The sequence below is a fragment of the Glycine soja genome, chromosome 20, assembly GCF_004193775.1.
Source record: "Glycine soja cultivar W05 chromosome 20, ASM419377v2, whole genome shotgun sequence".
NCBI classification, from domain to species: domain Eukaryota; kingdom Viridiplantae; phylum Streptophyta; class Magnoliopsida; order Fabales; family Fabaceae; genus Glycine; species Glycine soja.
The window spans coordinates 27,582,615-27,609,548 of record NC_041021.1 but is presented as its reverse complement, the minus strand read 5'-3'; the positions used below and the strand labels follow the sequence as shown (position 1 = coordinate 27,609,548).

Genomic DNA, 26,934 nt, shown 5'->3' with positions numbered 1-26,934 from the left:
TACCATTAGCCTTCACCTTATAGCTTAATCTTTAAAGAGAATTCCTACACATGGTTCTAAAGTATTAAAGTTAGTTGTATAACATGTACCTTCTCTATTTTGTACTGAATACTGTTTGTTCTAGTAACAACTGTTTGAGCCTTGGGCCTAGTTAGTTAGCTGTCCTACATCATCTATATATGGATGATTCAACCTCCTGTAATGGTTCAATCAATTCATAATTAATTCAGTTAATATTCTGTTAGTTTAAGTTACAATTCTCTCTCTATACCTCTGAAATTCAACATGGTATCAGACCAGGGTACGAACCTTAATGCCCAGAAATTTTTCTCCATACTTTATTTAACATGTGGTACCTTGTTCCCTTACTTCCTGGCAGACAGCCCATTGGCAATAAATGGATATTTCAAATAAAAGAAAACCCTGATGGTACAGTAAATAGATACAAGGCCTAACTTTTGGCAAAAGGATTTCATCAACAGTTCGGCTATCACTACACCAAGACCTTTTCTCCAGCCATTAAACCAGTTACTGTTCACATCATTTTGACCCTAGCTCTCACTTATAAGTGATCACTCCATCTTGATGTCAACAATGCTTTCCTCAATTGGCTTCTTGAGGAAGAGGTTTACCCATCCATATATAAGTGATGACTCGACCTCTAATTAAAGAAGGTTTTCTTGGACACCTGTCAGCTACTCGGGAATATTACCCATCCATCTACAGTAACATTTTTTTCATGTTTCTTTTATTTTCATTACAATTCTTTTACTCTTGTAGCTATTTACATAAATTACAATTCTTTTTTTTTTTTTTGCTATTTACATAAACTAACATGATTATATACACAAATAAATATATCTAATCAAAATTAAAATAAACTTTAATGAATATAATTTATTGGGTTTATTGGGTTCTCTTGAATATAATTTAATGAATACGGCGGGTGATGGAGCAATATCGCATGGACCAACAAGACTTACACTTGATTTTTATTGACTTGGAGAAAGCGTATGATAGAGTGCCTAGAGAGATTTTGTGGAAAGCTCTAGAGAAGAAAGGGGTTAGGGTTGCATATATTCGAGCTATCCAAGATATGTATGATAGGGTATCGACTAGTGTTTGGACACAGGGTGGAGAGTCAGACGATTTTCCCATCACAATTGGTTTGCATCAAGGGTCAACCCTTAGCCCCTACCTTTTTACCTTAATTCTGGATGTCCTCACGGAACAAATCCAAGAGATAGCGCTGAGATGCATGCTTTTTGCAGATGACATAGTCCTCCTTGGAGAGTCGAGGGAGGAGTTGAATGAGAGGTTGGAAACTTGGAGACGAGCTCTAGAAACACATGATTTTCGCCTAAGCAGAAGCAAATCGGAGTATATGGAATGTAAGTTCAACAAAAGAAGGAGGGTTTCTAACTCAGAGGTGAAAAAAGGAGACCATATTATCCCTCAAGTCACACGGTTTAAATATCTTGGGTCTGTAATACAGGATGATGGAGAAATTGAAGGGGATGTGAATCATCGCATTCAAGCAGGATGGATGAAATGGAGAAAAGCATCGGGGGTGTTATGTGATGCAAAGGTACCGATCAAGCTAAAGGGAAAGTTTTATCGGACTGCGGTAAGACCGGCGATTTTGTACGGAACAGAATGTTGGGCGGTCAAGAGCCAACATGAGAATAAAGTAGGTGTAGCGGAGATGAGGATGTTGCGGTGGATGTGTGGTAAGACTCGACAGGATAAAATTAGAAACGAAACTATTAGAGAGAGGGTTGGAGTAGCGCCTATTGTAGAGAAGATGGTGGAAAATAGACTTAGGTAGTTTGGGCATGTAGAGAGAAGACCGGTAGACTCTGTAGTGAGGAGAGTAGACCAGATGGAGAGAAGGCAAACAATTCGAGGCAGAGGAAGACCCAAAAAGACTATAAGAGAGGTTATCAAAAAGGATCTCGAACTTAATGATTTGGATAGAAGTATGGTACTTGATAGAACATTATGACGGAAGTTGATCCATGTAGTCGACCCCACCTAGTGGGATAAGGCGTTGTTGTTGTTGTTGTTGAATATAATTTACAATTACATATTAACTTATCTAATAAATATAATTTTTTCAAAAAATTTATTTAATTAAAAGGGTGTCTTTACAAATTTTAAAACTTAATATCAATTTATCTTACCTGATAAAATATGCAGTCTCATAATTTATTAATTAATACAATTATATTTTATTGTTAGCATATTACTTATATTTTTATATTACATATTATAGTTACAGATGATTAAATTATATATGCAAAGGGGACTAATAACTTTATAACCACTTGGATGAGAAACTAACTTTTCAAGGAAAGTTAACACATCAAGAGAACCCAAGGATAAGAACTCATATTTCATAATTGATGCAGTATGATTCCTTCTTATAGCAGGAGATATTGAAATTAAGGACACAACAGTTCAAATTTACATAGAATTCAACACCCAACAAGAAATTATAAGCAATTTAAACAGTTCATACCAAACGGTTGTGCACATATTCCAAGAAAGAAGGAACATCTGGATAGCGATATCGCTCTCCACTTCCAGTTTGGACGGACTTTTGGAAGCAAATAATATCACCATCCTCAAGCTGCTCAAATTATAACGGTACAAGCAAAAGTCACAACCATAGGTGGGAATATTTATTAGTTATTATAAACTTAAAACAATGTAATATGTGCCTGAAGTCGGAATAAGAAATATAAAGTAAACATACTCGAAAGCAATGGAAACCCAATATAATGATAGTCACTATTATCTCTGGCCAACAAGATTGATGTTCTATGCATTCAAGAAACTAAGAAAGACTCCATTGATAAGAAGCTATGTCAATACCTGTGGGGGGATAGTAATGCTACTTGGGAATGTCTTCCTTCTACTAATTCTGCTGGTGGCCTGTTATGCATTTGGAACAATGATTCCTTTGTGGTGAATAGGAAGTCAGTGGGGAGTGGTTTTATTTTGCTGGAAGGATTGTGGGTAAAGGAAAACAAGAAAGTCATCATTATTAATGTTTATGCGCCTTGTGATATACAAGGGAAGAGAAATCAATGGGAAGAGATTCTGCTTCTGAAGTCCTCCTATCAAAATGAATTGTGGTGTATCTTAGGAGACTTCAATTCGATAAGAAATCATAATGAGAGATTGAGTTCATCTCAGAATCTGGCTAATGCATCCAGTATTGAGGAATTCAATTCCTGGATTTCTCTTATGGCTGTAGAAGAGGTTAGATCTATAGGTAGAAAATATACCTGGATCAGACCTAATGGAAGTGTTATGAGTAAGTTGGATAGGTTCTTCATTTCTGATAATTGGTTGACTCTTTGGCCTGATACAACACAGTTTGTACTAGACAGAGATTTTTCAGATCATTGCCCTATCCTTCTAAGATCCAAAAGTGTTGATTGGGGTCCTAAGCCTTTCAAGGTCATGGATTGGTGGCTGCAAGACAAGGGATTTCAGGAAATGGTGACCCTTAAATGGAGCAATTATCACCCTAATGGATGGGGAGGATACGCCCTCAAACAAAAATTGAAGTTCATTAAAGCCTGCATTAGACAGTGGAGTTCATCCAATGGAGTTATTAATGCTAAGAAAATTCAGGTTTTAAAGAAGGAGTTGAATACTTTGGAGGCTGGTATATCTGACAGAATTATGAATCAATCTGAAAGGGAGCTCAAGAAGTCTCTTCAGGAGCAATTATGGCAAGCTGCTAATGCCTATGAATCTATGCTGAGGCAAAAGGCTAGAGTGAAATGGTTAAAGGAAGGGGACAGAAATTCAGCTTACTTCCACAAGCTGATAAATCATAGAAGAAGACATAATGCTATTCAAGGATTGATCATTGATGGGGAATGGGTTCAGGACCCTAGTAGGGTTAAATCTGAGGCTTTCAATCATTTTAAAGAAAGATTTTCTGAGCAGAATTTTAATAGACCAACCATGGATGGTGTGCAGCTACCTTCCATTGGTCAAAGTGAGAATGAAGCCCTTGTGTCTAGATTTTCTGATGCTGAAATAACCTCAGCTGTGTGGGACTGTGATGGTGATAAAAGTCCGGGCCCGGACGGGCTTAATTTCAATTTTATCAAGAAGTTTTGGAAGACTTTGAAGCCTGACTTTATGCGTTTCATGGATGAGTTTTATTATAATGCTTCTTTCCCAAAAGGAAGCAATGCCTCATTCATAGCTCTTATTCCCAAGATCAAGGATCCCCAAGCTTTTAACGATTATAGGCCAATTTCTCTTATAGGCTGTGTCTACAAAGTTGTATCCAAGGTCTTGGCTAATAGATTAGCCCTTATTCTACCTCAGCTGATTGATGAAAGGCAAACAGCCTTTATGAAAGGAAGGCATATTTTGCATGGAGTGTTGATAGCTAATGAGGTTATAGCTGAAGCTAAATCAAAAAATAAACCTTGCATGTTCTTCAAGGTTGATTTTGAAAAAGCTTACGACTCGGTCTCTTGGGGCTTTCTTAATTACATGATGTTAAGGATGGGTTTTTGTGAAAGGTGGAGAAAGTGGATCCATGGTTGCCTTGCTACTGCATCAGTTTCCATTTTAATTAATGGAAGTCCCACCTCGGAGTTTGCACCCAAGAGAGGTTTAAGGCAGGGTGACCCCCTTGCCCCCCTCCTTTTTAATTTGGTGGCAGAAGGGCTTACAGGTTTAATGAGGACAGCTATATCCAAAAATCTGTACAGCAGTTATCAAGTTGGAAGTCTGAAGGAAGATATAAATATTCTGCAATATGCAGATGACACTCTATTCTTTGGTAATGCTCTTTCAGCCAATGTCAGAGTTCTAAAGTCTATCCTATCATGTTTTGAGTTGGCTTCTGGACTCAAGATTAATTATTCAAAAAGTCAGTTTGGATGCTTTGGAAAATCTGAGGAGTGGTGTAGAGATGCGGCTCTTTTTCTCAACTGCAGGCAGATGGATATTCCTTTCTTGTATCTAGGAATTCCAGTGGGGTCTAGTCCAAAAAGTGGGAGTGTTTGGCAGCCTATCATCAACAAATTTCAGACCAAGCTGGCATCTTGGAAGCACAGATGCCTTTCTATGGGGGGCAGAATTACCATTATCAACTCTGTTTTGACAGCAATGCCTATTTATTTGTTGTCTTTCTACAGAATTCCCAAAAAAGTTGCTCAAAAAATAGTAGCTATCCAAAGAAACTTCCTTTGGGGCGGCGACAATGACACTTCTAAGATCCCTTGGGTTAAATGGGATACAGTCTGTTTATCAAAAGCCAGAGGCGGATTGGGTATTAAAGATTTGAACAAGTTCAATGAAGCCTTACTAGGCAAATGGGGATGGCAGCTGGCAAATAATCCCCATCAGCTTTGGGCAAGAACTTTAGTGTCTATATATGGGGGATGGCAGGCCTTATTACATGGTAGAGGTAGTGTTGACAATTCTCCTTGGTGGAAGGATTTAAAATCGATCTTCCAGCAGCAACATCAGAATAGTTTGGCCACTAACTTGAGGTGGAAGGTGGGTAATGGGACCAGAATCCAGTTTTGGAAAGACAAATGGAGGGAAGATGATATAACCCTTAAAGACAAATACCCTGTTTTATATCAGGTGAGTCAGCAACAGGATCTCACTATCAATTTAATGGGTCAGAATATTGACAATGGGTGGGATTGGAAGTTTCAATGGAGGAGAAATTTCTTCGATCATGAAATTGATACGGTGGCAGCTTTCATGGATGAGATTGATGGGGCTCAGATTCACTCCTCTAGAATGGATTATCTCACTTGGAGGGCTGAACCTAGTGGATCCTATTCCACAAAGTCAGCATACAATTTCCTCATGGAAGACGGCGGATCAGATTATGAAGATAATGCTTCCAGGTTTATGTGGAATTTGAAAATTCCTCCAAGAGCAGCCGCTTTCTCTTGGAGAATCTTTAAAGATAGATTGCCTACTAAGGCTAATTTAAGAAGGAGGCAGGTGTGCCTTCCATCATATTCCTGTCCTTTATGTGATGGAGAGGAGGAAACTATTGGTCATGTCATGTTTGATTGCACAAGAACTAGATGCCTTTGGTGGGAGATTTTGAGATGGGCTGACAGAGTGGGTCCCTTCACCATTGATCCTAAAGATCACTTCACCCAATTCTCAAGATGGAGTAGCAAAAGATGTATAGACAATAGATGGGCAGTGATTTGGATAGCTCTATCCATGACTATTTGGAAACATAGAAATTCAATGGTTTTTAATAACCAGAATTTCAACTCCGAAAAAGTCATGGATGAAGCTTTATTCCATTCATGGGCCTGGTTAAAATGTATGGACAAAGATTTTCATATTCATTTTAATCAATGGTCCACTAGTTTGAGGGACGAGCTGTCTTAGGGATTGATTTTTTGTTTCAGATAACGTTATCTTGTTTTTTCAGATGGGTTAGGCAATTTTGCCTTGTACTCTTTTTCCTGTATGCAGTACATCTAGTACTACATTATTTATAAAATTATATATAGATTTTTGCTGTGCAAAAAAAATGATAGTCACTCATAATGTATACCTGACTCCCAAAGAATGTGGATTTCTTGTCAACCCGTTCACACATGACATTAGGCACAAATTTTATCTCCTGAGCATGCATAACAGAATGAAAGCATTATTGCACTTTATTGATACTGCAACAATGGAACATAATTGTACATGAGATGCAGATTGACTAACCTCGAACATGTCTATATCTTGATCAGGAGCATATCCAGCCATTTCATTTAGTTTTACCAATATATCTTCTGGCTTCCCACTACTCTTCACAAAAAGCCGCCCAACATACCTGATGAAACAGAGGAAAATACATTTTGTTAGTAAAATGCAGATTCACCTCTGATAAGTAATAGGCAGAGCAAGTACCGAAGCTTCTCATTTGAAGGTTCATAAAGTTTAAAGAAAAGCAAGAGATTCTCTTTTGACTTCTCAGGAGGAGGAATAGGGCGCAAATCCTGATTCATTGAGCAAGTTATAAGTAACAAATCCATGTCAGTTGTAGCTCACTTAGAAGGGTAGGGAAGAATATATATGTTTTAATGGTCACAACCATACTATCCAGGAAGACCAAATTACTGAGTAAATTATTACCTGCCCCATTTCTAGTTCCAAAAATAACTTCAGCTCTGCATTATTTGCTTTAGTGGAAACTTCTCTTAGCAGTCCAACCTACAATTGCCACAGCACAAACATATCACACAAATCATTATTAGAAAAATAATCACAAAATATACAGGATATAGGAGAAAGCACTTTAAAAAATGAAACTTCCAATCTCACTATCTTTCGTTCATTTCTTTATTAGTAGTAGACGTCATTTTTATCATCTACTGTTATTGACCACAATTATTATGTCATATTCAAATGAAATTTGGAAAGAAAGAATACAACTGGTTGGAACTTCAAAAAGATAGAAAAGCATCTGGCTTATATGATAAGTAGTTTACATTCATAATACTACATCCCAAGAATCATAGTCCAAAGCTCCATCATATTTATTTAAAAAATAATAATAAACTACAGAATAGGTCAAAACATAATAACACTGAATAGTTTTTCACAGAGCACTCTGGAGTGGCTGATTACAAAAAAGCTATTTTGGGATAGTGGATAGCACAATGGCCATTATCCTGAAGATTGTAGATACGAGATAATCAATTTATACTATGCATATATAAATGCTCAAAACAAATGACATTATCATAATTAATAGAATAAGAACACAGGAATGAAATCGAAAAATGGAATTAACAGGTAAAAAAACATTAGATTTTGTTTTTTTGGATGAGTAGACCACATTACATATGTTAACACTTAACAAAGACCAAAGCAGAAACTGGGAAAAGTTTTTAAAAAGTGCATAAATTATGAACAGTAAAGCATGAAGGACACAATAAAAAATAAATAAAACAGAGACTTGCAAGCAATGGATACAAACAGTCAGAAACCAAACGACATGGGTTGTGATGCATGGACAGAGACTAAATTAAGTGTGCTTTGATGCATGAACAGAGACCAAATGGAAAACAGAGATCTGAATGCCAGAGAGGCAGAGAGCAGTAGGTGTGTTGGAAAATGCCAGGGTTGGCCCAACAATGATGCGGGAAGCTGGGTCAATAGCCAAAAACGAAATAGAGGTCACATCGCATGTTTTGCATCATAACAAAAACCCTAAAAGTTTCTGATGCAAAAACAAGGAAAATCAAAAAATCATCAAAAAGAAAAACAAACAGGTGGGTAAAGATGGGATTTTTCTGATTAAGGTAACAGCTGTGATATTCAAAATTTGTCAAGATAACAGTTGCTACTGCCACAGCTGAAAAACATGACACAACAGAAGTCCAGCAGCAGTGGAAGGTCACTCCACAACTTTAGCACACTATTTATTGATAATGAAACTATCCTATTCTATATTATAAGATATCAGAAAAAATATTTTTGTTTCATGTTTGCGAACACAAGGCATGTTGGGGACATAGGTTCATTAAAATATGCAACCACAACATCGAAGAACACAGACCCATTGGTCTTCAAAATCACAAAAAAATTAAGGTTAATGAAGTTATTATACTTAATATCAAGCTTATTAAGACATGTCAACCCTGCTATTTATGAAAGACAGTGCATTGGAAGTTCTTTCATGTACTTACTGATTGTGCTTCTTCCTGAGGTGTCAGTGCTCTATTTGGCCTATATGTGTTGTTTTGGCGCTTTGCCCACAACCAAAAACGTTGATACTGGATGGGTATACCGAACTCTTTGGCAATTTCTTCCTGATAAAAGTTTTTTTGTCAGAAAAATGAGAGGTAAATTTAAAATACGTTTATAGCATATCAGAAGCTAAAATAGGTCAATCAACAATATCACTTAGATGAGAAAGTACACAATGAACATAGAAGAGATATATTTAAGAATCAAGTGTGGAGCCAACAGTATAGAACACATTCAATTATTATATATGTCACTCCTAAACTTTTGTCAAATGGGTCACAGTCACATGGTTAGCTGAGGCAGAAAGGGAAACAAAAATGTTAGAAAAAACAAGAGACGTGATGAAATCCATGTGGAATTTACCCAGTGGAAGCTCTTATTTTTAATGAGTCATAAATGCAATAAATAACATTACCCTAAGTTACATAATTGCATACAACTCATAAAATCTTTAATTACAATATTTATGTAATTTCTAACAATCCCTGTCAAGTTGGAGCATATAGATCACATTCCTCGAGCTTTTTATATATATAACAAATTTGAGAACCTACTGTGAGGACATCCACCAGTTGATCATTTGAATTGACGAATTTAGTGCTAATGTCTCTATTAAGATATTGGGTTTGAGAGAATACGGAGGGCTTCCAAATTTTTAACAAATGAGTGTCATCTATGCAACTTCCCTAAACCTTAGTTCTTTGAGCATGAGCAACTATTTGAACCAAATTAGTTTACAAGTGGCTAGGGGCCATAACTCAATGTTCTATATAAGCACTTGCAACAACTTGTTTTGCTAGGAAATCAGATTATCAGCAATAAATGCAGTATCTAGTGGGTGAAGATTGTAGCTGTTTTCAATTTTAGAAAAAGGTTTCAGTTGAAGGTCGAGCAGAGGGATAGTCTCTCAGTCCATGGTCATATTTTCTTATTTTCTAATTTCCCAATATCTTAAGGAGTAGTGCTCCATTTCCCATCTTTATTTTTCAGTCTCAGTAGTGTTGGGTCTGTTTCTTGCTGAGGAAACCCTCCCGTTTCAGAGATCATTCAGAAATAAAAATTTGTTTTCAAGTCTCATTGTTCTATGCTAACAATAGTACAAGGATTGATAGCTTGCAATAATGACTATTCAATTTTCTCATATTCTGGTCCAGTTTTATTATACCATTACCTTAATGCAAAACAAGCGTGCCAAATGAAAAGAATTGAAACGCATATAGTCAAACAAATTAAAGATAGTATGCCAATACAGTCAATGTCATGCAGATAGGAAATCAGATTTTGTATTCAAGAGAGATGAGTGAGAGAGAGAAGGAGAGTGGGAGAGACCGAGAGAGCGAGAGAGAAGGTGAGAATGGGTGGGTGAGAGTTAAGCATAGGAATCAAACCAAAGAGCGCGACAGTGAGAAGGTGAGAGAGGATCCTCATCGTAGACAAGCCGAGAATAGGCATGGGCAAGGACAGAGCTACAGTAGAGCTAATTGGAGGAGCAGAAAAAACATAACATCATTTTACTTTACCCGATTCCCTGATGACGCGACGGAGAAAGAATTATGGCATCATTTCAAAGCGTTCGGTGCCGTAAGGGAAATCTTCATTTCTAAGAATAGGAACAAGCATGGTAGGAGGTTCGGGTTTGTCAAATTTGAAGGTGTGGAGAACGCACAGAAGCTGGAGTGGAAACTAGACAATATCATTTTTGGCGGGCTCAAGATGCATGTTAATACCCCAAAATTCGGAAGGAACAAAGTCGCTAAGCCAATCTCAGAAGCGAACAAAGTGAGGCATGACGTGCATAAGGAAGAAGCAGTCTCGTTATGCACAGCCTACCTCGATTACGCACCATGGGTCGTATGCGGAGGTAGTAGCGAGAACTAACCAATGAGTCGTAGGCACTGCCAGCGGCAATAGTGGAAGATCATGGTCATCAGTGTACCTAGATATCCCGGAACTGCTGATGAAGAGGGCAAATGAGGCGTGGGTGGGAAGACTGAAAAATCTCGCCATGTTAGCCAGGGTCGAAGATGACTTATATTGGTGATGCAATCCTACCCCCCAAGGGCATTGGATAGAAGACTCCAAGAAGATTGGGCTAGAGATGCAAGAGAAGACCCTAAGGTTCTCATGAGCCTTAGGGTAGATTTTGGGCCCATGGGCTAAGTATGAGCCTACTTATCTTTGTACATATTAGATTAGGATTTCATTATTTTTGGGTTTTGTATTTAGGACTCCATAATGTAGGTAAGATATCCTAGAAATGTAGGATTTTTCAACCTTTGTATTTTAGGGCACCTAGACTAGTTTTTGTATTAGAGGTAGTTTTGTAATTTCATATGCATTAAGTGAATATTTGATGTGAGTGTTGAGAAATAAATTTAATTGAATTGGGAGAAGTCCAATCCAATTAAATTTTAGAGGGGGAGGTGAGCATTTGCCTTCTACACCCCATTGCCACATCATATAGTCACACTTTGTGCATGTCCTTCATGTTTTACATGCTTCATGACACCTAAGTACACTTAGTGAAGAATCTTGGACTTGATCTTGGATTAGTGGGTTGAACCATAGCTAAAATTCACTAATCATAATTAGTGAAATTTTGGCTCCAAAATTTGGCTCCACAAATTCAATTTCAAATTCAAGTGAAATTTGAATAGAAATTCAAATTTCTCTTCAATTTTGTGTGACACTTAGGCTATAAATAGAGGTCATGTGTGTGCACTTTTTTGAACTTTGATCATTTGAAAATTAAACTTCAGATTTCAGAGCTCTTTTAGAGCACAAAATTCCGTGCTCTTCTCTTCCTCTCCCTTCATTCATCTCCTTCCTCCAAGCTCTTATCCATGGCCTCCTGTGGTGGTGAGCTTCTTCTAGACTCATCTTCTCCTTGAAGTGGCATCTTCTCTCCCTCTTTCTTCTCCATTCCGCTGCCATTCATCTTCCAAAAAGCAAAGGAATTCATTGATGAAGATCCTAGGCCTACAAGCTCCAATGGAGCTTACATCAATTGGGATATCAGCGCCGACATATCGCTGAAGTATATGGGTGCTGACATGGTCTTGCTACATGGCCTCTCCGACAAAGGTGCAAAGCAGATGATGGAGGAGGAAAAAGAGGGAGGGGCTACTCCATTTCATTCCTTGGAGAAATGGAATCCTAAGTTGCGCATAGGATACAGACTGACATGGGTTTACTGCTGGGGTTTACCACTCACGGCATGGGACACGCACCAGATTAGAAAGGTAGTGGCCGCGATCGAAGACATGGTGGATGTGGATGACGCCATTGAGTTGGTTAGAAGGATGGATAAGGTACGGGTTCTCATTAAAACCCCGTGGCAGCTGTACATACAACACACAATCAACGTGCACATACACGGGGAGGTGTATATTGTGCACGTTGTAGAAGAAAATGGCAGCAACTCGGACACCTGCTATGGCCGGAAGGGGAGCGCATATGATTCATCTGAAGAATTAGAATCTGAAGACAGTGACGCCAGAACGCCAAAGGGGGTCAACAGTAGCGCGTGGATGACCGATGAGGAGGCGGAGTTCACGACAACTTTGCCAAACGCCATGGTGCAAAGCCCAAATAGCACCGTCTCGCCGGCGGGATCGAAGTCTCACATGCAAGCGCAGGAGTTCGACGACGACAAGACGGTCAGCGCACCCACCGTGACCGCAACGACGGCCGGAGCACAAGCTCCCCCATCCGGAACCCAGAATCCCGTTGAAGCCACTTTATCCAGCGGGCAAAGGGATAATGCTAGCCCAAAGGGTAAAGCCATTATCCACCGTGCAAAAAGTCCAACGGATAATGGACAGTCATCGAACATCGGTACATGCCCATTGGACATTGGCACCACCTACCCCGCATGTGAGCGACAAGGGAACTTTCACGGAATTGGCGTTGCAGGCACAATCGGGATTCCAATCCCTGATTCAAAGGAGGATTTGGAGTCTGAAAGAGGAAAGCCTGAAGGGGAAGCGCAGCATGAGACTGTGGGGACTCATTTTTCAAATTTAAATGGGTCACGTGATCATGAGGGGGACTCAGCTGATGTTTTGGGCCTCTCTATCCGCACCTCCCATATCACACACCCACAACAGATTTTAAGCCCATCAACAAGTAAGTGGCAAGTATACTCGCGAAAAAGGAGCTCCAAAAGGAAATTTACTCCGGGCCTTGTACATGGACCAGATTTAATTGCTGAATTGGATCCAGAGCCAATCACCCCAACTTTATCCCAGCCAACGGATGGTGCTGAAGACAAATATGGTTCGGAACAACTTGCAAACACAGTAAAAATCGAAGATAGACCAACACAATTCCAATATGAAGAGGCAGATTTTATTCACTCTAAGAAGCAGGAGGCAGCAGACATGTGGGAGCTGGTAAAATCATTGGGGGTCACTAGTGGGTCTTCGCAAGGGGATTTCGCAGGAAAAATATTGGACATGGAGACTAGAGATCAAGAAGAAGCGCACAGATTGGAATGTAAGAGGGGTTCACAATGAATATAATCACATACAATGTTAGAGGGTTGGGGAGGGGGATCAAGTGGCCAGCAATTAGAAGATTGGTCAACAAACAAAGCATAGACATGATATGTATACAAGAGACAGAAAAGGAGGTTATAGACAAATCCATGGGCCAAGCATTGTGGGGGGATTTTGAAGTCAGTTGGGAAGCACAAGAAGCATCGAATTCAGCAGGCAGAATTCTATGTCTGTGGAGCAAAAACAGCTTCAAGTTAGAAAGGAAGGTCATAGGACAAGGATTCATAATGTTGGTAGGGAAATGGCAGCAGGAGACACAACCAATTCATATCATCACATTATACTCACTGTGTGATATCCAGAACAAAAGAGTCCTATGGAAAAATGTTAAACAGCTGAAAATTCAGAATCAAGGGGGGCTTTGGTGTATCCAGGGTGACTTTAATAACATCAGATTGGAGTCAGAAAGAGTGGGCATCTGTATTAGGGGGTGGGGAGAAAGCCACATAAATGAGTTTAATGAATGGATTGGAGACTTGGAGGTTGAGGAAGTGCCATGAGTGGGTAGTCAGTTTACTTGGTTCAGGCCGAATGGTACCGCTAGGAGTAAGTTGGACAGATTCCTGGTGTCTCCTGAATGGCTAGCCAAATGGCCTGCAAGTACCTAGCACACCTTGAATAGAAACTTCTCTGATCACTGTCCAATTATGCTCACATCCAAATGTGTTGATTGGGGTCCTAAACCTTTTAGGATTCTAGATTGTTGGCTCTCGAACATATCAATCAGGAAAGTGGTAGAAGAGTCATGGAACGGTACTCAGCAAAGTGGATGGGAGGGTATGTGTTGAAAGAAAAAAATAAAAGATTGAAGCAAAGGCTGAAGGTATGGAATAAGGAACAGTTCGGGGACACCTTCAAGAAATTCAAGAAACTCGAGGAAGAGTTGAACAAGTTGGAGATTGATTCAGTAAACAGACATCTAACCCCTCTTGAAATGGAGACCAGGAACCATCTTCAAGAAGAACTGTGGAGAGCAGCTCAATCACATGAGTCTTTACTTAGGCAAAAGGCAAGGTCCAAATGGATCAGAGAAGGAGACTGTAACACAAGATATTTCCATCTGATAATGAATGCCAGATGTAGAAACAATTGCTTAAAAGAAGTGTTGGTTGATGAATCTTGGATTGAAGAGTCGGCAAGGGTCAAAGAGGAAGTAAGATCATTCTTCATGCGGTGATTTCAAGAACCAGAACAAGTCAAACCATGACTGGATGGTATACTCTTTCAGACCATAGAAAGTCATCAAAATGATATGTTGTTGGAACATTTCAAGGAAGAGGAGGTAAAGAGGGCGGTGTGGGAGTGTGGGGGCGAGAAAAGTCCAGGTCCAGATGGTCTTAATTTCAAATTCATCAAAAGATTCTGGTATCTAATCAGACTTGAGGTCCTCAGATTCCTGGATGAATTTTATGCCAAAGGATGTTTCCCAAGGGGTTGCAACACATCATTTATAGCCCTCATTCCTAAGGTGTCAAAGCCACAAATTCTGAACGATTACAGACCTATTTCACTCATAGGATGGATTTACAAGATAGTGGCAAAGCTACTGGCCAACCGCCTGAAGAAGGTCATGCCTTTAATCATTGACGAAAGGTAATCTACCTTCAATGAAGGCATTTACTACACAGCACGGTCATAGCAAATGAGGTGGTTGATGAAGCGAGGAAAGGCCAGAACCCATGCATCGTATTCAAAGTTGACTACGAGAAGGCTTACGACTCAGTGTCATGGGATTTCCTGTTATATATGCTGAGAAGAATGGGTTTCGGGTCCAAATGGATTAGGTGGATTGAGGGATGCTTAAAATCCGCCTCTACCTCAGTATTGGTGGATGGTAGTCCCTCGCATGAGTTCATCCCGCAAAAAGGCCTAAGGTAAGAGGACCTATTAGCACCCCTATTATTCAACATTGTGGCTGAAGCTTTAAATGGGCTATTAAAAGCAGCTGTGGGGAGAAACTTGTACAGGGGATTCAAAATGGGTTCAAATAATGTGGACATCAGTATCCTTCAATACGCAGATTATACAATATTCTTTGGGGAGGCTACCATGATGAACATAAAAGCAATCAAAGCAATATTGAGGGCTTTTGAACTTGTCTCGGGACTCAAAATTAATTTCGCAAAAAACAGTTTTGGTGCATTTGGCATGTCTGAGCAGTGGAAACTTGAAGCAGCAAATTATCTCAACTATAGCTTGTTGTCCTTTCCTTTTACCTACCTTGGCATTCCTATTGGTGCAAATCCAAGAAGGAGTCACATGTGGAATCCTCTACTTAACAAGTGTGAGAGAAAATTAGCGAGATAAAAGCAAAGACACATCTCTTTTGGGGGGAGAGTGACTCTCATAAAATTTATCTTAACATCCATTCCTATATATTTCTTTTCATTTTTCAAGGTTCCCAAAATGGTGATGGACAAGCTGGTTCGCTTACAGAGACAATTCCTATGGGGAGGATCTAAGGATCATAACAAGATAGCTTGGGTAAAATGGGACACAGTGTGCCGTCTGGGAATCAAGGATATAAACACTTTCAATATTGCATTGCTTGCAAAATGGAAGTGGAATTTATTTCAGCAGCAAGGCACACTATGGGCTAAAGTATTGGAGTCCAAGTATGGAGGATGGAGGAGTCTGCACGAGGCACCTAGAGACAACAAAGAATCCACTTGGTGGAGAGATTTAAAATTGGTCCTTCATCATCCGGATCATGGGGAGGCAATAGCGAGGAGCACAGTGTGGAGGGTGGGATGTGGTGGCAGTATTAAGTTTTGGGAGGATGAATGGATTGCTGGAGGAGGAGCATTAGCAACAAAATATCTCAGGTTGTATCTCATTTCTAATTAGCAAAATTACACCATTCAGCAGATGGGGGTTTGCAAGGATTTAGGGTGGGAATTTTTTTTTTGGTCAGCAAAGATAAGATATATTTATATATAAGAAATTAATCCAAGTACCAGAGGTACCATGATTACAATAAATCCAGTGAAATGGTTCCAGAGATCAAACTACACAGCAGACTCGATGGGAACCAAACTGGAAATCAGATAGTATAGCTACCACTAAGTATGACCTCTACCCTCAACTAAGAACAAAAGCATCCCTAAGGTTAGAAGACCAATGGTTGTAGGGGACTACAAAATCTTTCTCAGAATTTCTGAGTCATGACCAAAGTAAGAATATAGCATCCTCCATCAGTTTGTTGCCGTTGTAAGTGCCATTTGAAAATAAGATCTTGTTCCTCAGCTGCCACACAGTCCAAGTAAAAGCCACCCACCAAGCCCTCCATCTATTACCCCGAATTCCTTCCACCTTATCAGCCATATGTTGGGAGAAGTGTTGCCTTGGGAGCTGCTGGAATACACTGAGGATTCAGACCCAAGACAAAGCTTCCCACCAAAGGGGTGTAATCTTGCTGCAGTGGAAGAATAAATGTGTTGCATCCTCTTCCATTCTCCTGCAGAATGGACATTGTAAGTCATTAATTTCGACATGCCTCTTCCGCAGATTTACCTTAGTTGGCAATCTATCCCGAAGTAATCTCCAAACAAACACTCCAGCTTTAGACGGGATCCTCAACTTCCATAATTCTTCAAAATCTGCAACCTCTTCCCCTTCTGTTATGTGTCCCCTCAATGCATGATAGGCGCTTTTTGCTGAGTATTGACCACTTGAGTCTAGTTTCCAGACCCAATCATCCCTACTATGAGGATGGATGCGAATGTGTCCCACCTCATGTAGGAAAGTGTCAGCCATAGATACCTCGCTATCGAACAAGTGTCTCCTCCATTTGAGATCTCATTCCCATCCTGTGTCTTTATGATCTCCCATTTGCTGCATGAGTTGATTCTGTTGGCATGAGTTGAGATATAGCCTCGGGTACTTGGCTAGTAGTGTTGACTCACCATCGATCCACCTATCCTCCCAGAACTTAATTCGATCACCACACCCCACCTTCCACACCACTCCGCTGTGAAGAACCATCTCTTGTTGCAGGTGATGGAGAGCCAATTTCAGATCCCTCCACCATATAGAATCATTAGAATCCCGTAATGCTCCATCTAAACTCCTCCATCCACCATACTTCGACTCCAGCACTCTAGCCCATAGATCACTATGATTTTGAAACAAACTCCACTTCCATTTGCCAAGCAATGCTAGGTTGAAGCTGTTGATGTCCTTGATTCCCAGCCCCCCTTTCTCTTTTGGAAGACATACAGTCTCCCATTTGACCCAAGCAATTTTGTTTTGTTCGGGTCCACCTCCCCATAGGAATCGGCGCTGAATACCCTCCATTCTTTCTACCACCCTTCTAGGAACCCTGAAAAAAGAAAGAAAGAATATGGGAATAGAAGTTAGAACTGACTGTATAAGTGTAACTCTCCCCCCGAATGATATGTGCCTCTGCTTCCACTTTGCTAGTTTTCTCTCACTTTTTAAGGATAGGATCCCACAACTGACATCTTCTCGGGTTGTCCCCAATGGGGATCCCCAAGTAAACAAAAGGGATAGACAGCAAACTGCAATTCAAGAAATCAGCTGCACTTCGCTTCCACGATTCCGGCATGCCAATTGAACCAAAACTACTTTTTGCAAAGTTTATTTTAAGACCTGATGCAAGTTCAAAGGTCCTCAAGATTGATTTGATTGCCCTAGTGTTTTCCATTGCCGCCTCCCCAAAAAATATTGTATCATCCGCATATTGTAACAGGCTGATGTTCACTTTTTGGCTCCCCACTAGATATCCTGTAAAAATATTTTTCTCCACAGCTTGTCTCATCAAACCATTTAGTCCCTCCGCAACAATATTAAAGAGGAGTGGCACAAGTGGGTCACCTTGTCTAAGGCCTCTCTGAGGGATAAATTCAGCCGATGGACTCCCATTCACCAAAATTGAAACAGACGCAGATGATAGGCACCCATCAATCCACTGAATCCATTTGGGGTAAAACCCCATCCTTCTCATCATATATTTCAGAAATTCCCATGAAACCGAGTCATAGGCCTTCTCATAGTCAACTTTGAACACCAGGCAAGGTTTATGACTTATCTTAGCTTCCTCCACCACTTCATTTGCTATAATGACACTATGTAATAGGTGCCTACCTCCTATAAATGCTGATTGTCGTTCGTCTATAAGGAAAGACATCACCTTCTTCAATCTATTGGCCAGCAGCTTACTCACAATCTTATAGACACAACCTATTAGTGAAATAGGCCTATAATCATTCAGGACTAGTGGGTCCACCTTCTTAGGGATTAAAGCTATGAAAGATGCATTACATCCCTTGGGGAATCGGCCATTGACGTAGAATTCATCCAGGAAATGAAGGACGTCAGGCTTGATGGTGTGCCAGAAGCTCTTGATAAACTTAAAATTGAGACCATCTGGACCTGGACTTTTCTCACTCTCACAATCCCACACAGCCACTCTTACTTCCTCCTCTTGAAATCTCCCCAACAGCATTTCATTATGTTACTGATTGAGTGTCTGAAAGCTGATTCCATCTAATGTTGGTCAGTGAAAATCAGATTCCTGGAATCTCTGAAGCAAAAACAGTCTGACCTCCTCCTTCACCTTTTGAGGTTCATCAACCCAAGACCCATCAATCATGACACCTTTCAGTAAATTATTCCTACGAGTCGCATTCATCAGCAAATGAAAAAATCTTGAGTTACAATCACCTTCCTTAATCCACCTGGATCTAGCTTTTTGCCTGAGAAGAGACTCATGTGACTGGGCGGCTACCCACAAAGCTTCCTGTAGCTGCTTTCTAGACGAGACCTCCTCGGGGGATAGATGTCTATCAATTGTAGTCTCTTCCAACCTACTTAGGTCCTCCTGAATCTGCTTGAACTTCTTAAAGGTGTCCCCAAAATGCTCCTTGTTCCATTCCTTTAATCTTCTTTTGAGACGTTTTATCTTCTCTTTAAGCACGAATCCACCCCACCCTCCTAGCTAAGTGGATGTCCAGCAGTCATGAACAATTCTTTTGAAAGAGCTATCCTGAAACCAACAGTTCTTTTGGAGTGGATGTCCAACAGTCATGAGTTGGAATGGGAGTTCTTTTGGAGGAGACCGTTGTTCGATACTGAGGTAGGCATGGCAATCTCATTTCTAAATGACGTGGACAGTAAGCAAATTCATCCACAAAGAAGCGATGCGTGGGTGTGGGAGGCAGATTCTAGTGGTCATTATTCTGCAAGAAGCGCTTACAGCATGATGAGGGAGGTTCTGTATGAAGGGACAGAGGATTCAGCTTTTGAAGAATTGTGGAAGGTAAAGGCACCAAGTAAAGTATTAGCATTCGCCTGGAGGTTACTTAGGGATCGTCTACCCACAAGAGCAAACCTCCACAAACGCCAAGTGGAAGTAAATGATAGGAGGTGCCTGTTTTGTAACAGATTGGAGGAGGACGCAGGCCACTTGTTTTTTCACTACAGCAAAATCACCCCTTTATGGTGGGAATCGATGTCTTGGGTAAAAATTGTGGGCCCTTTCCCGCAAATCCCAAAGCATCATTTCCTCCAATTTATCTATGGATTGGCAGAGGGTGTGAGGGTCAATAGGTGGAAGAGTTGATGGTTAGCTTTGACATGGTCCATATGGCAACAGCGGAATAAGATACTCTTTTCCAATTACGCATTCAACGCCAACAAAATCATGGACGATGCAGCCTTTCTACTTTGGACATGGCTTCGCAACTTAGAGAAGGATTTTGGGACCAGCTATAATCATTGGTCGAGCAATCTCAGATTAGGTTTTATTTGTTAGTGGAGGGTTACACATTACAGTAATTACACAATATGTAATCCTGATTTCCAAACTCTAGTTCCTATCTAGACTACTTCAAGTCTGATATTGGAACCATGTGTTTGGCACCATTAATTGTAAAATTTTGTGCCTCTAGTACTCATCTAATACAAAGTATATATTTTTGCCGAGCAAAAAAAAAAAGATAGTATGCCAATTGGTAACTACAAGATAAAACCAAAGCTCTTACCTTGAAAACCATAAAAGGCATTTGTATTTGAACACGAAAACTTCGTACTTTATCATAATCCACAAGATCAAAGAGTATATTATTTCCAATCTGTTCACGTAGATCTTCATCACAAGCAACCTGGGACCAATGAATCAATAACTTAATATTGAATCTCAACTTATCAATTATGCATACCAATATCATACAAAGTATTTAACGGGGCCAAAAATAACAGAGAAGTAAAAGAAAGATAGAGTTGTAACCTTTATGGTGGTGTACAAGTGAGCCTCAGCCTTCTCCTTCCTCTTCAGCTCCTTTTCATCTTGTTCTTTCTTTAATCTCATCTAAAATGTACAGTTGAAATTTAAAGGGAAGCATTTTTACATTGAAAATATGTTTTAAAAAAATAGGCTTAATTGCACTTTGAGTCCCTCTACTATTGTCATTTCACAATCCATTCTCTTTTTTCGCAAATTTGATTCTCCCACAACTTTAATAGTGCAATTTTGGTTCATCCATTAACATGACACCCAATATTTAACAAAAATGCTTACATGACACTATTATGCTATCAAATCAGCACATACATGCTAACACAGCACTCTACTGCACTGTCACGTCAACAATTTTATTAAATATTGGATGTTAAATTAAAATAGTAAGGGATTAAACTAACAAAAAGGAAAAAAGATGAGGTGGCGGATTTATGAATTGTCAATATTAAGGGAACAAAAGTTCAATTAAGCCAAAAAAGAATATGACATCAATGAATCAAACATCTTACTCTAAGGTGTTCAGCAATGTCCTTCTCATCCACATTACAAATTATTTTATCCTTGTCACTCTCACGTACATAGACAAGCATATATGCATTCGAGTGTTTTGTAAATTTAAAAGGAGAGTGGTTGAAGCCAGGATTTATACGAGGTAACTGTTAACAAAATAAAAATAAAATGAAGCAAACAAAAAAGGGCATGATGATGTCAAAAAATTAAAGTTCCACCAAGTCAACTATCAAGAAAAAATATAAGAGACAAGCCCAACAAATGCTTACTGAGTATTACCTCTTCTTCACCACCATACTGTTCTTCTAAAGCCCTCTTTGGATCTTCTTTTGATACTCGTTCATCGTCAAATTTAAACCTGAAGCAAATGTTGCCTAACAGCTTAGACATTTTGGAATATTGGATCACCAAAACAAGCAAGTTGTGCTTTCCTTTTCAAATTTTAAATCAGCGACAATATGGGGATATTAAAATATAAGAACATAAATACATCAAAGTGTGTGGTCAGGATATACCGACACTTTCACACAGGCATCCCAAAACCATAAACACAGTTGACGAAACTTTTACCAACTAATCAAGGTACAAGGACAGTTTTACACAGCAATATATTGCCAAGCCATTAACACAGATGTTGGAACAGTGTGATCTTTAATTTGGTTCAGGAGAAAAAAATGTCATTACAAAAGAGAATATTTAAATAGAGCAGTATCCACAACTGTGACTGACATTCCAATATTAGCCAGAGATTAATTAAAACAGAAATAAAGAATGAACAAAATACAAGGGATAATCAAATAACAACAGTGTTGTTAATGGCGGATGGCGGTTCATGGCGGAAAGCCAAAAATCCGCCATAAAAATATGGCGGATGGCGTAGCGGAAAATGGCAGACGTCATGGCGGACAAAAAAAAAAAAAAAAATATATATATATATATATATATATATATATATAATTATATATACATATAAATATTAACAAAACAATAGATAAAAAATAAAAAAAAATAATGGATTGCATTCAAATAAACTAAAAAAGTTTCATGAGTTCTCATAATAACCAAATACCAACACCAAATAAACTCATTCAAGAGTTCAAAATAACAAAAGGATAAAAGCATAAAAACAGAAAAAGGGGTGTAAAACAGAAAAATATCATAAAAAAGGGCTGAATAGAAAAAAAAAGCAGAACAAAAAATAAAAGGGGTGCCAAACAGAAAAATATCATAAAAAAAGGGCTGAACAGAAAAAAGGGGGTGTCAAACAGAAAGAAAAAAAAAACAGAACAAAAACAACAACAGCAAAAAAAGGAAAACAAAAACAGGACCACGTTGCTGTCCGTCGCAGACTGTAGCACCGTTGCCGTCGCCGTCGCCGTTCGCCGTGGTCGTGCGGAGGGAACACAGGGTCGTCGCTGCTGGGCTGCTTTCTGCGTGCAGGGTTGCGGCTGGGTGCGGGGTCGCAGCTGGGTCGCATGGGAGGGGCTGCGTTCTGTGCTGTCCATTGTGGTAGGGCTGCGCTTTTGAACAAAATAGCGGGTAGGGTTGGGTCGGGTCAGCCCAACTCCTATCGCAAAAATAAAACCTAAAAATCCGCTATTTTCCGCCATGCCGCCATAACCGTCATGACCGCCATGGCGCCGCCATTCGCAACCCGCCATGCCACCGCTATTCGGTGGCGTTTTTTCAAAAATCCACCACGCCTTTCCGCCATGGCCGCCATTTGACAACACTGAATAACAATGCCCTCTGATACTACCATATCACAGATAAATAAAATATTGATTAATGATACCCAACAAATCATCTAAATAATCTTACAAAACCACTGTATCTCTGGAAATAGTTGTTTATCAATTTCAAAGCCTTATCCTCTGTACCTCCAAACCTTCTATCTATTAAATATAATAAATATGATAAAATTACAACAGAATAAATTTGATGGCAATGAAATTGATTGAGTCAGAGTGATTAACTAGTCATGTTTCTGTTCTAGCATCACTAGCACTGTAGCACATCAATAGATATTACTCTGATTTTTTCCTGTTTCATAGTGGCCAATATTGTCCTCAATAATCAATTTCATCACATTAATTGTTTCATGACAAATAATCAAGTGCACAATTAATAGTGATATGAACATTACTGAAAGATTTAAAAAGAGTGTACCATTGATTTGATAGTGTTGGTCTAATGTAAGCATAGTAGTGTCCGCCATGCACCCCACTACTGTGAACCAAAACACTGCAAACAAATAGAGCACACAAGGTACACATGGATATTAACAATTTGAGGCAAAACTTTTAGGAACAGCAAACAGCTGCACAGTTCATGGCTACCCCACCTCATGAAATAGTGCAATACTCATATAATATAACATGTAAATTTAATTTCAAATTTTCAATCTTATGCAAATAGATCAATTATAAATTTAGTCCATGTAATTGGTAGGTAGGTTGATAGATACAGGAAACAAAACACCCCACTTCACCAACACAAGATGGCATGCATCTTTAAATTTAATTCTCTCAACCCTTTTTCTTTAACACTGCTAAGTACAGACTTATGCTTTGTTTAGATGAGAAGAAAGAAGGAAACGAAAGAAAGAAAGTATAAGAAAAGAAGATAAAGAAAAAAATTATTTCCTCTTCTTTTGTGTGGGAGAACAGAAAAAAGAGAGGAAGTGATTATTTTTCTTCTTGTTTGGTTGGGAAGAAAAATGAGGAAATAAAATGTATAATGTTAAATGACTTTATATCCTTTTGATATAGTAGTCGGTAGGTAGGTTGATAGATATATATATCATCTCAACACATTTTCTTTCCCTCTCCCATTTCCCATTTCTCATTTCAACACATAATAGCTGCAGTCTTTTCAAGCCTAAAACAGAACTCGGCTACTAATGAATTATTTGATTTAGGCTATACTTGCTTAAATTGTTGGGAAATAAGCAAAATGGAAAGTATAGGACAAAAAGGTTTTGATTTTCACTCATTGAGTCATTGTTACACTGTCTTGTTTAGGATTTGGTAAAACCTTGTGGGGTAGAGTGAAAGTGAGTTGTGCTCCACTTTCAAACTAAATTTTTGTGGGAGTATGAAGCAGCTTTTCTTTCCAAATGTTCTACCTTCCCATTTTCACCAATTCAAGCAGAAGCATAACTGTAGATTTTCCTGATGCAGTATTGCATCATGCAGTTTCATATCAGGTATTGCATAGAAAAGGTTGGTGACACAGTAGATACATTATTTAAGATACCTGTGAAGTGTATAAAAATTGCGAATACTTCTGTCTGCTTCAGGAGATAGATATTTGCCATTATCCCTATCAAGATCTAGTTGCAAGGGGAACTCATAGCGGTCATTGATCTGATGCCAATCAAGTTAATGGCCATGCCAAAAAGAGGTGTCAAAAAGTAAAAGAAAATATTACGAACGGAATAATAAACCAAGAAAAAAATTATCATAAAAGTATCTGTCTAATGGCAAAAAAATAATCAATGCAAGACAGAAAAAATACACATATACTAAGACAGAAAACAACTATATCGTATGTTTCAAATTTCAAGTAAATCACCTCGCTTTTTAAGTTCTAAACAAGGTATACAACAGGATATATGAGAGAAAACAAGAAAGAAAATTTTCTGAATGTGATTCGGTGTATTCTCCACTCAGCAGATTAATTTATTTATAATATGAATGGTTACAAAGATAATAAATAACTACTAATATTTTCAAGAGAACAACTAAAACGTCACAACTTCCTAAGGTACAATGAACTAAGCTAAACACTAACTCAACTACTTGGAAACATTAAATGCTCCTATTTCAACAATATAGGACAAAAATTCCTGGATCAGAGCAAGAGACAACCCCCACAATAAGAATAGGGAGCAACAGATTACTTGATAAAAATCAAAGGGAACCCCAAAACGACATTTACTCTTACAAAATTTATAAAATTAGATTAAATGCAGTGTATCGTATGTTTAATAATAAGCAAAGTGTCTTTAACTGCATAGAAGAAAAAAGGATAAAGGCAACCAGCAAAAAAAAAAAAAAGAAAATCCTTCCTTTCTGATCTGAATAAAATATAATGTGGGAAAAAAATAGTTGAAATGCAAGAGAAATTCACAATGCAAAGGTTATTTTATTGGTTCTTGAATTTAATACTAACCTTTACCATAGTGTCTCGCGTAAAATCATACTCAAACCGTTTTAACTGAAGCTGAAGAACAGGAGGGAAATCAATGAACAACACACCCTTCCTAGCATCCTGAAAGTGTAATCATAATCACATTCAAGGAAAATAACCATTCTAAAATAATTAACAACAACAACAACCAACAAAAGGGATATCAAACAATTAACAAAAGTTAATGCACATACTGAAGTTTAGCCTGACAACAAAAAGCAAAAACACATGTTCAGGTTTTACCTGTAAACCATAGTTCTCAGCATGATACTTGTTATCACCCTCAAGTCGTTCCACTTCCACATACTTATCAAAAGAAGCATACACATCCTTACAGCCTTTGACATCAAGCTGAAGATCTATAACCAAATATCCAATATTCTTTAAGGTCCAAGATATGAAACGATGTAGTAAACAATCCTAAAGGCAAAAATCATACCATAAAATGATTCTTTTCTTGTTGATTTATAATCCACATTGATGCATTCAATATAGTTCATATGGTGTCCTTCAAACAATTGCTGTATAGTGCCTTCCACAATAGTTCCCTGGTCAAGATGAAACCCCAACAAATAATCTTCCAAGACATTATAAAAATACACAAGTATCTATAGTAAAAGCTATTTTAAGAAGACAATACGAAGATATCATGAAAAATCAGTACCTTCATTTTTCCTTCTAGCTTTTCACAAAGAACCCTATTAAGCTCTTGGACATCATGCTGCATGAACGAATCATATGTATCCCATCCAAAAGACTTTGTTAACTCTTTTGTTGCCACACTAGTGTCACTATACTGCAATTTGTAAAACAAACTTTGTAATGCCAGAGGGATGCTCCCTGATGGCATATCATTTTCAGTCGTGGGCATATGGTACACAGCCTGAACAAACAATTTTATACATGAGCTGTTACCTTTTTTAAAAAAAATAAGACCTTACAAAGTTTATATGCTACTGGCTAACCTTTCGGAAATAAGAAATGTGGTACAATGTTTGAAGCAGAGAATTCATATAACATGTAGCTCCTTGGTTTTTCAGTCCAACATAACCAGTTTCCTTTTTTGAATCATATGACCAATCCATATCTTTACGCACAGAAATGTCAGCCTCAACAACACATGTATCATTCACAAGATAACCTCTAGCAGGATCATACAATTCAGCAAGTGGCATGAAATTAATGAAACCCCAGTCACTCTCACGTGCATTGAACTGATGTTGTGAATCTGGAATAAGAAAAGGCAACCAAATTTATTTTTCTGAATAAAAAAGAAGAGAGGGAGGGAGCAAGAAAAAATGCACCAAGAGAGGATGATAAGATAATATCAAAAACAAAAACAAGTTAAAATTAAAGTAGAAAACCAAAGAGACAAAATCTAACATAAACTGACTAACTTTTGTGTATCACAGGGAAATCTGGTAAAGAAAAAATAAGTGTGTTTGGAAAATCGAAAAGATCCACTATATTGTATAGAAAATAGCATCACAGACAAATAGAGGAAGTTACACAGCAGTTAATATATGTGTGTGTGTGTGTAAGAGAATGAGAAAATTAGAGGAACAACAATTAGAGAAAAAAATACAAAAACATAGGAGAAATTTGTAAAGAGCAATTAATTATATAAAAAGGGAATGGGAA

General features: G+C 38.6%; 1 protein-coding gene across 8 annotated transcripts in view; it reads right to left on the bottom strand.

Moving 5' to 3' along the window:
• The window catches only part of LOC114403029 (ubiquitin carboxyl-terminal hydrolase 13-like), a 72,685-nt gene that overhangs the window by 26,210 nt on the left and 19,541 nt on the right, over positions 1-26,934 (bottom strand). For 7 of the 8 annotated variants that reach the window (XR_003664571.1, XM_028365737.1, XM_028365740.1 and 4 more), the window contains 17 exons: positions 26,259-26,521; positions 25,958-26,176; positions 25,733-25,841; positions 25,537-25,652; positions 25,276-25,374; positions 24,358-24,467; positions 23,269-23,343; positions 21,379-21,457; positions 21,099-21,245; positions 20,578-20,658; positions 20,333-20,452; positions 8,709-8,831; positions 7,150-7,227; positions 6,925-7,013; positions 6,739-6,847; positions 6,578-6,646; positions 2,522-2,632 (listed from right to left, as the gene is read on the bottom strand). Coding sequence is in view for 7 of the 8 variants with exons in the window: in XM_028365737.1 (XP_028221538.1) it covers positions 2,522-2,632; positions 6,578-6,646; positions 6,739-6,847; positions 6,925-7,013; positions 7,150-7,227; positions 8,709-8,831; positions 20,333-20,452; positions 20,578-20,658; positions 21,099-21,245; positions 21,379-21,457; positions 23,269-23,343; positions 24,358-24,467; positions 25,276-25,374; positions 25,537-25,652; positions 25,733-25,841; positions 25,958-26,176; positions 26,259-26,521 (1,997 nt within the window). In the remaining variant the exon portion in view is untranslated. The remainder of the gene's footprint in view (positions 1-2,521; positions 2,633-6,577; positions 6,647-6,738; positions 6,848-6,924; positions 7,014-7,149; positions 7,228-8,708; positions 8,832-20,332; positions 20,453-20,577; positions 20,659-21,098; positions 21,246-21,378; positions 21,458-23,268; positions 23,344-24,357; positions 24,468-25,275; positions 25,375-25,536; positions 25,653-25,732; positions 25,842-25,957; positions 26,177-26,258; positions 26,522-26,934) is intronic. The other variant, XM_028365743.1, reaches the window with a different exon arrangement.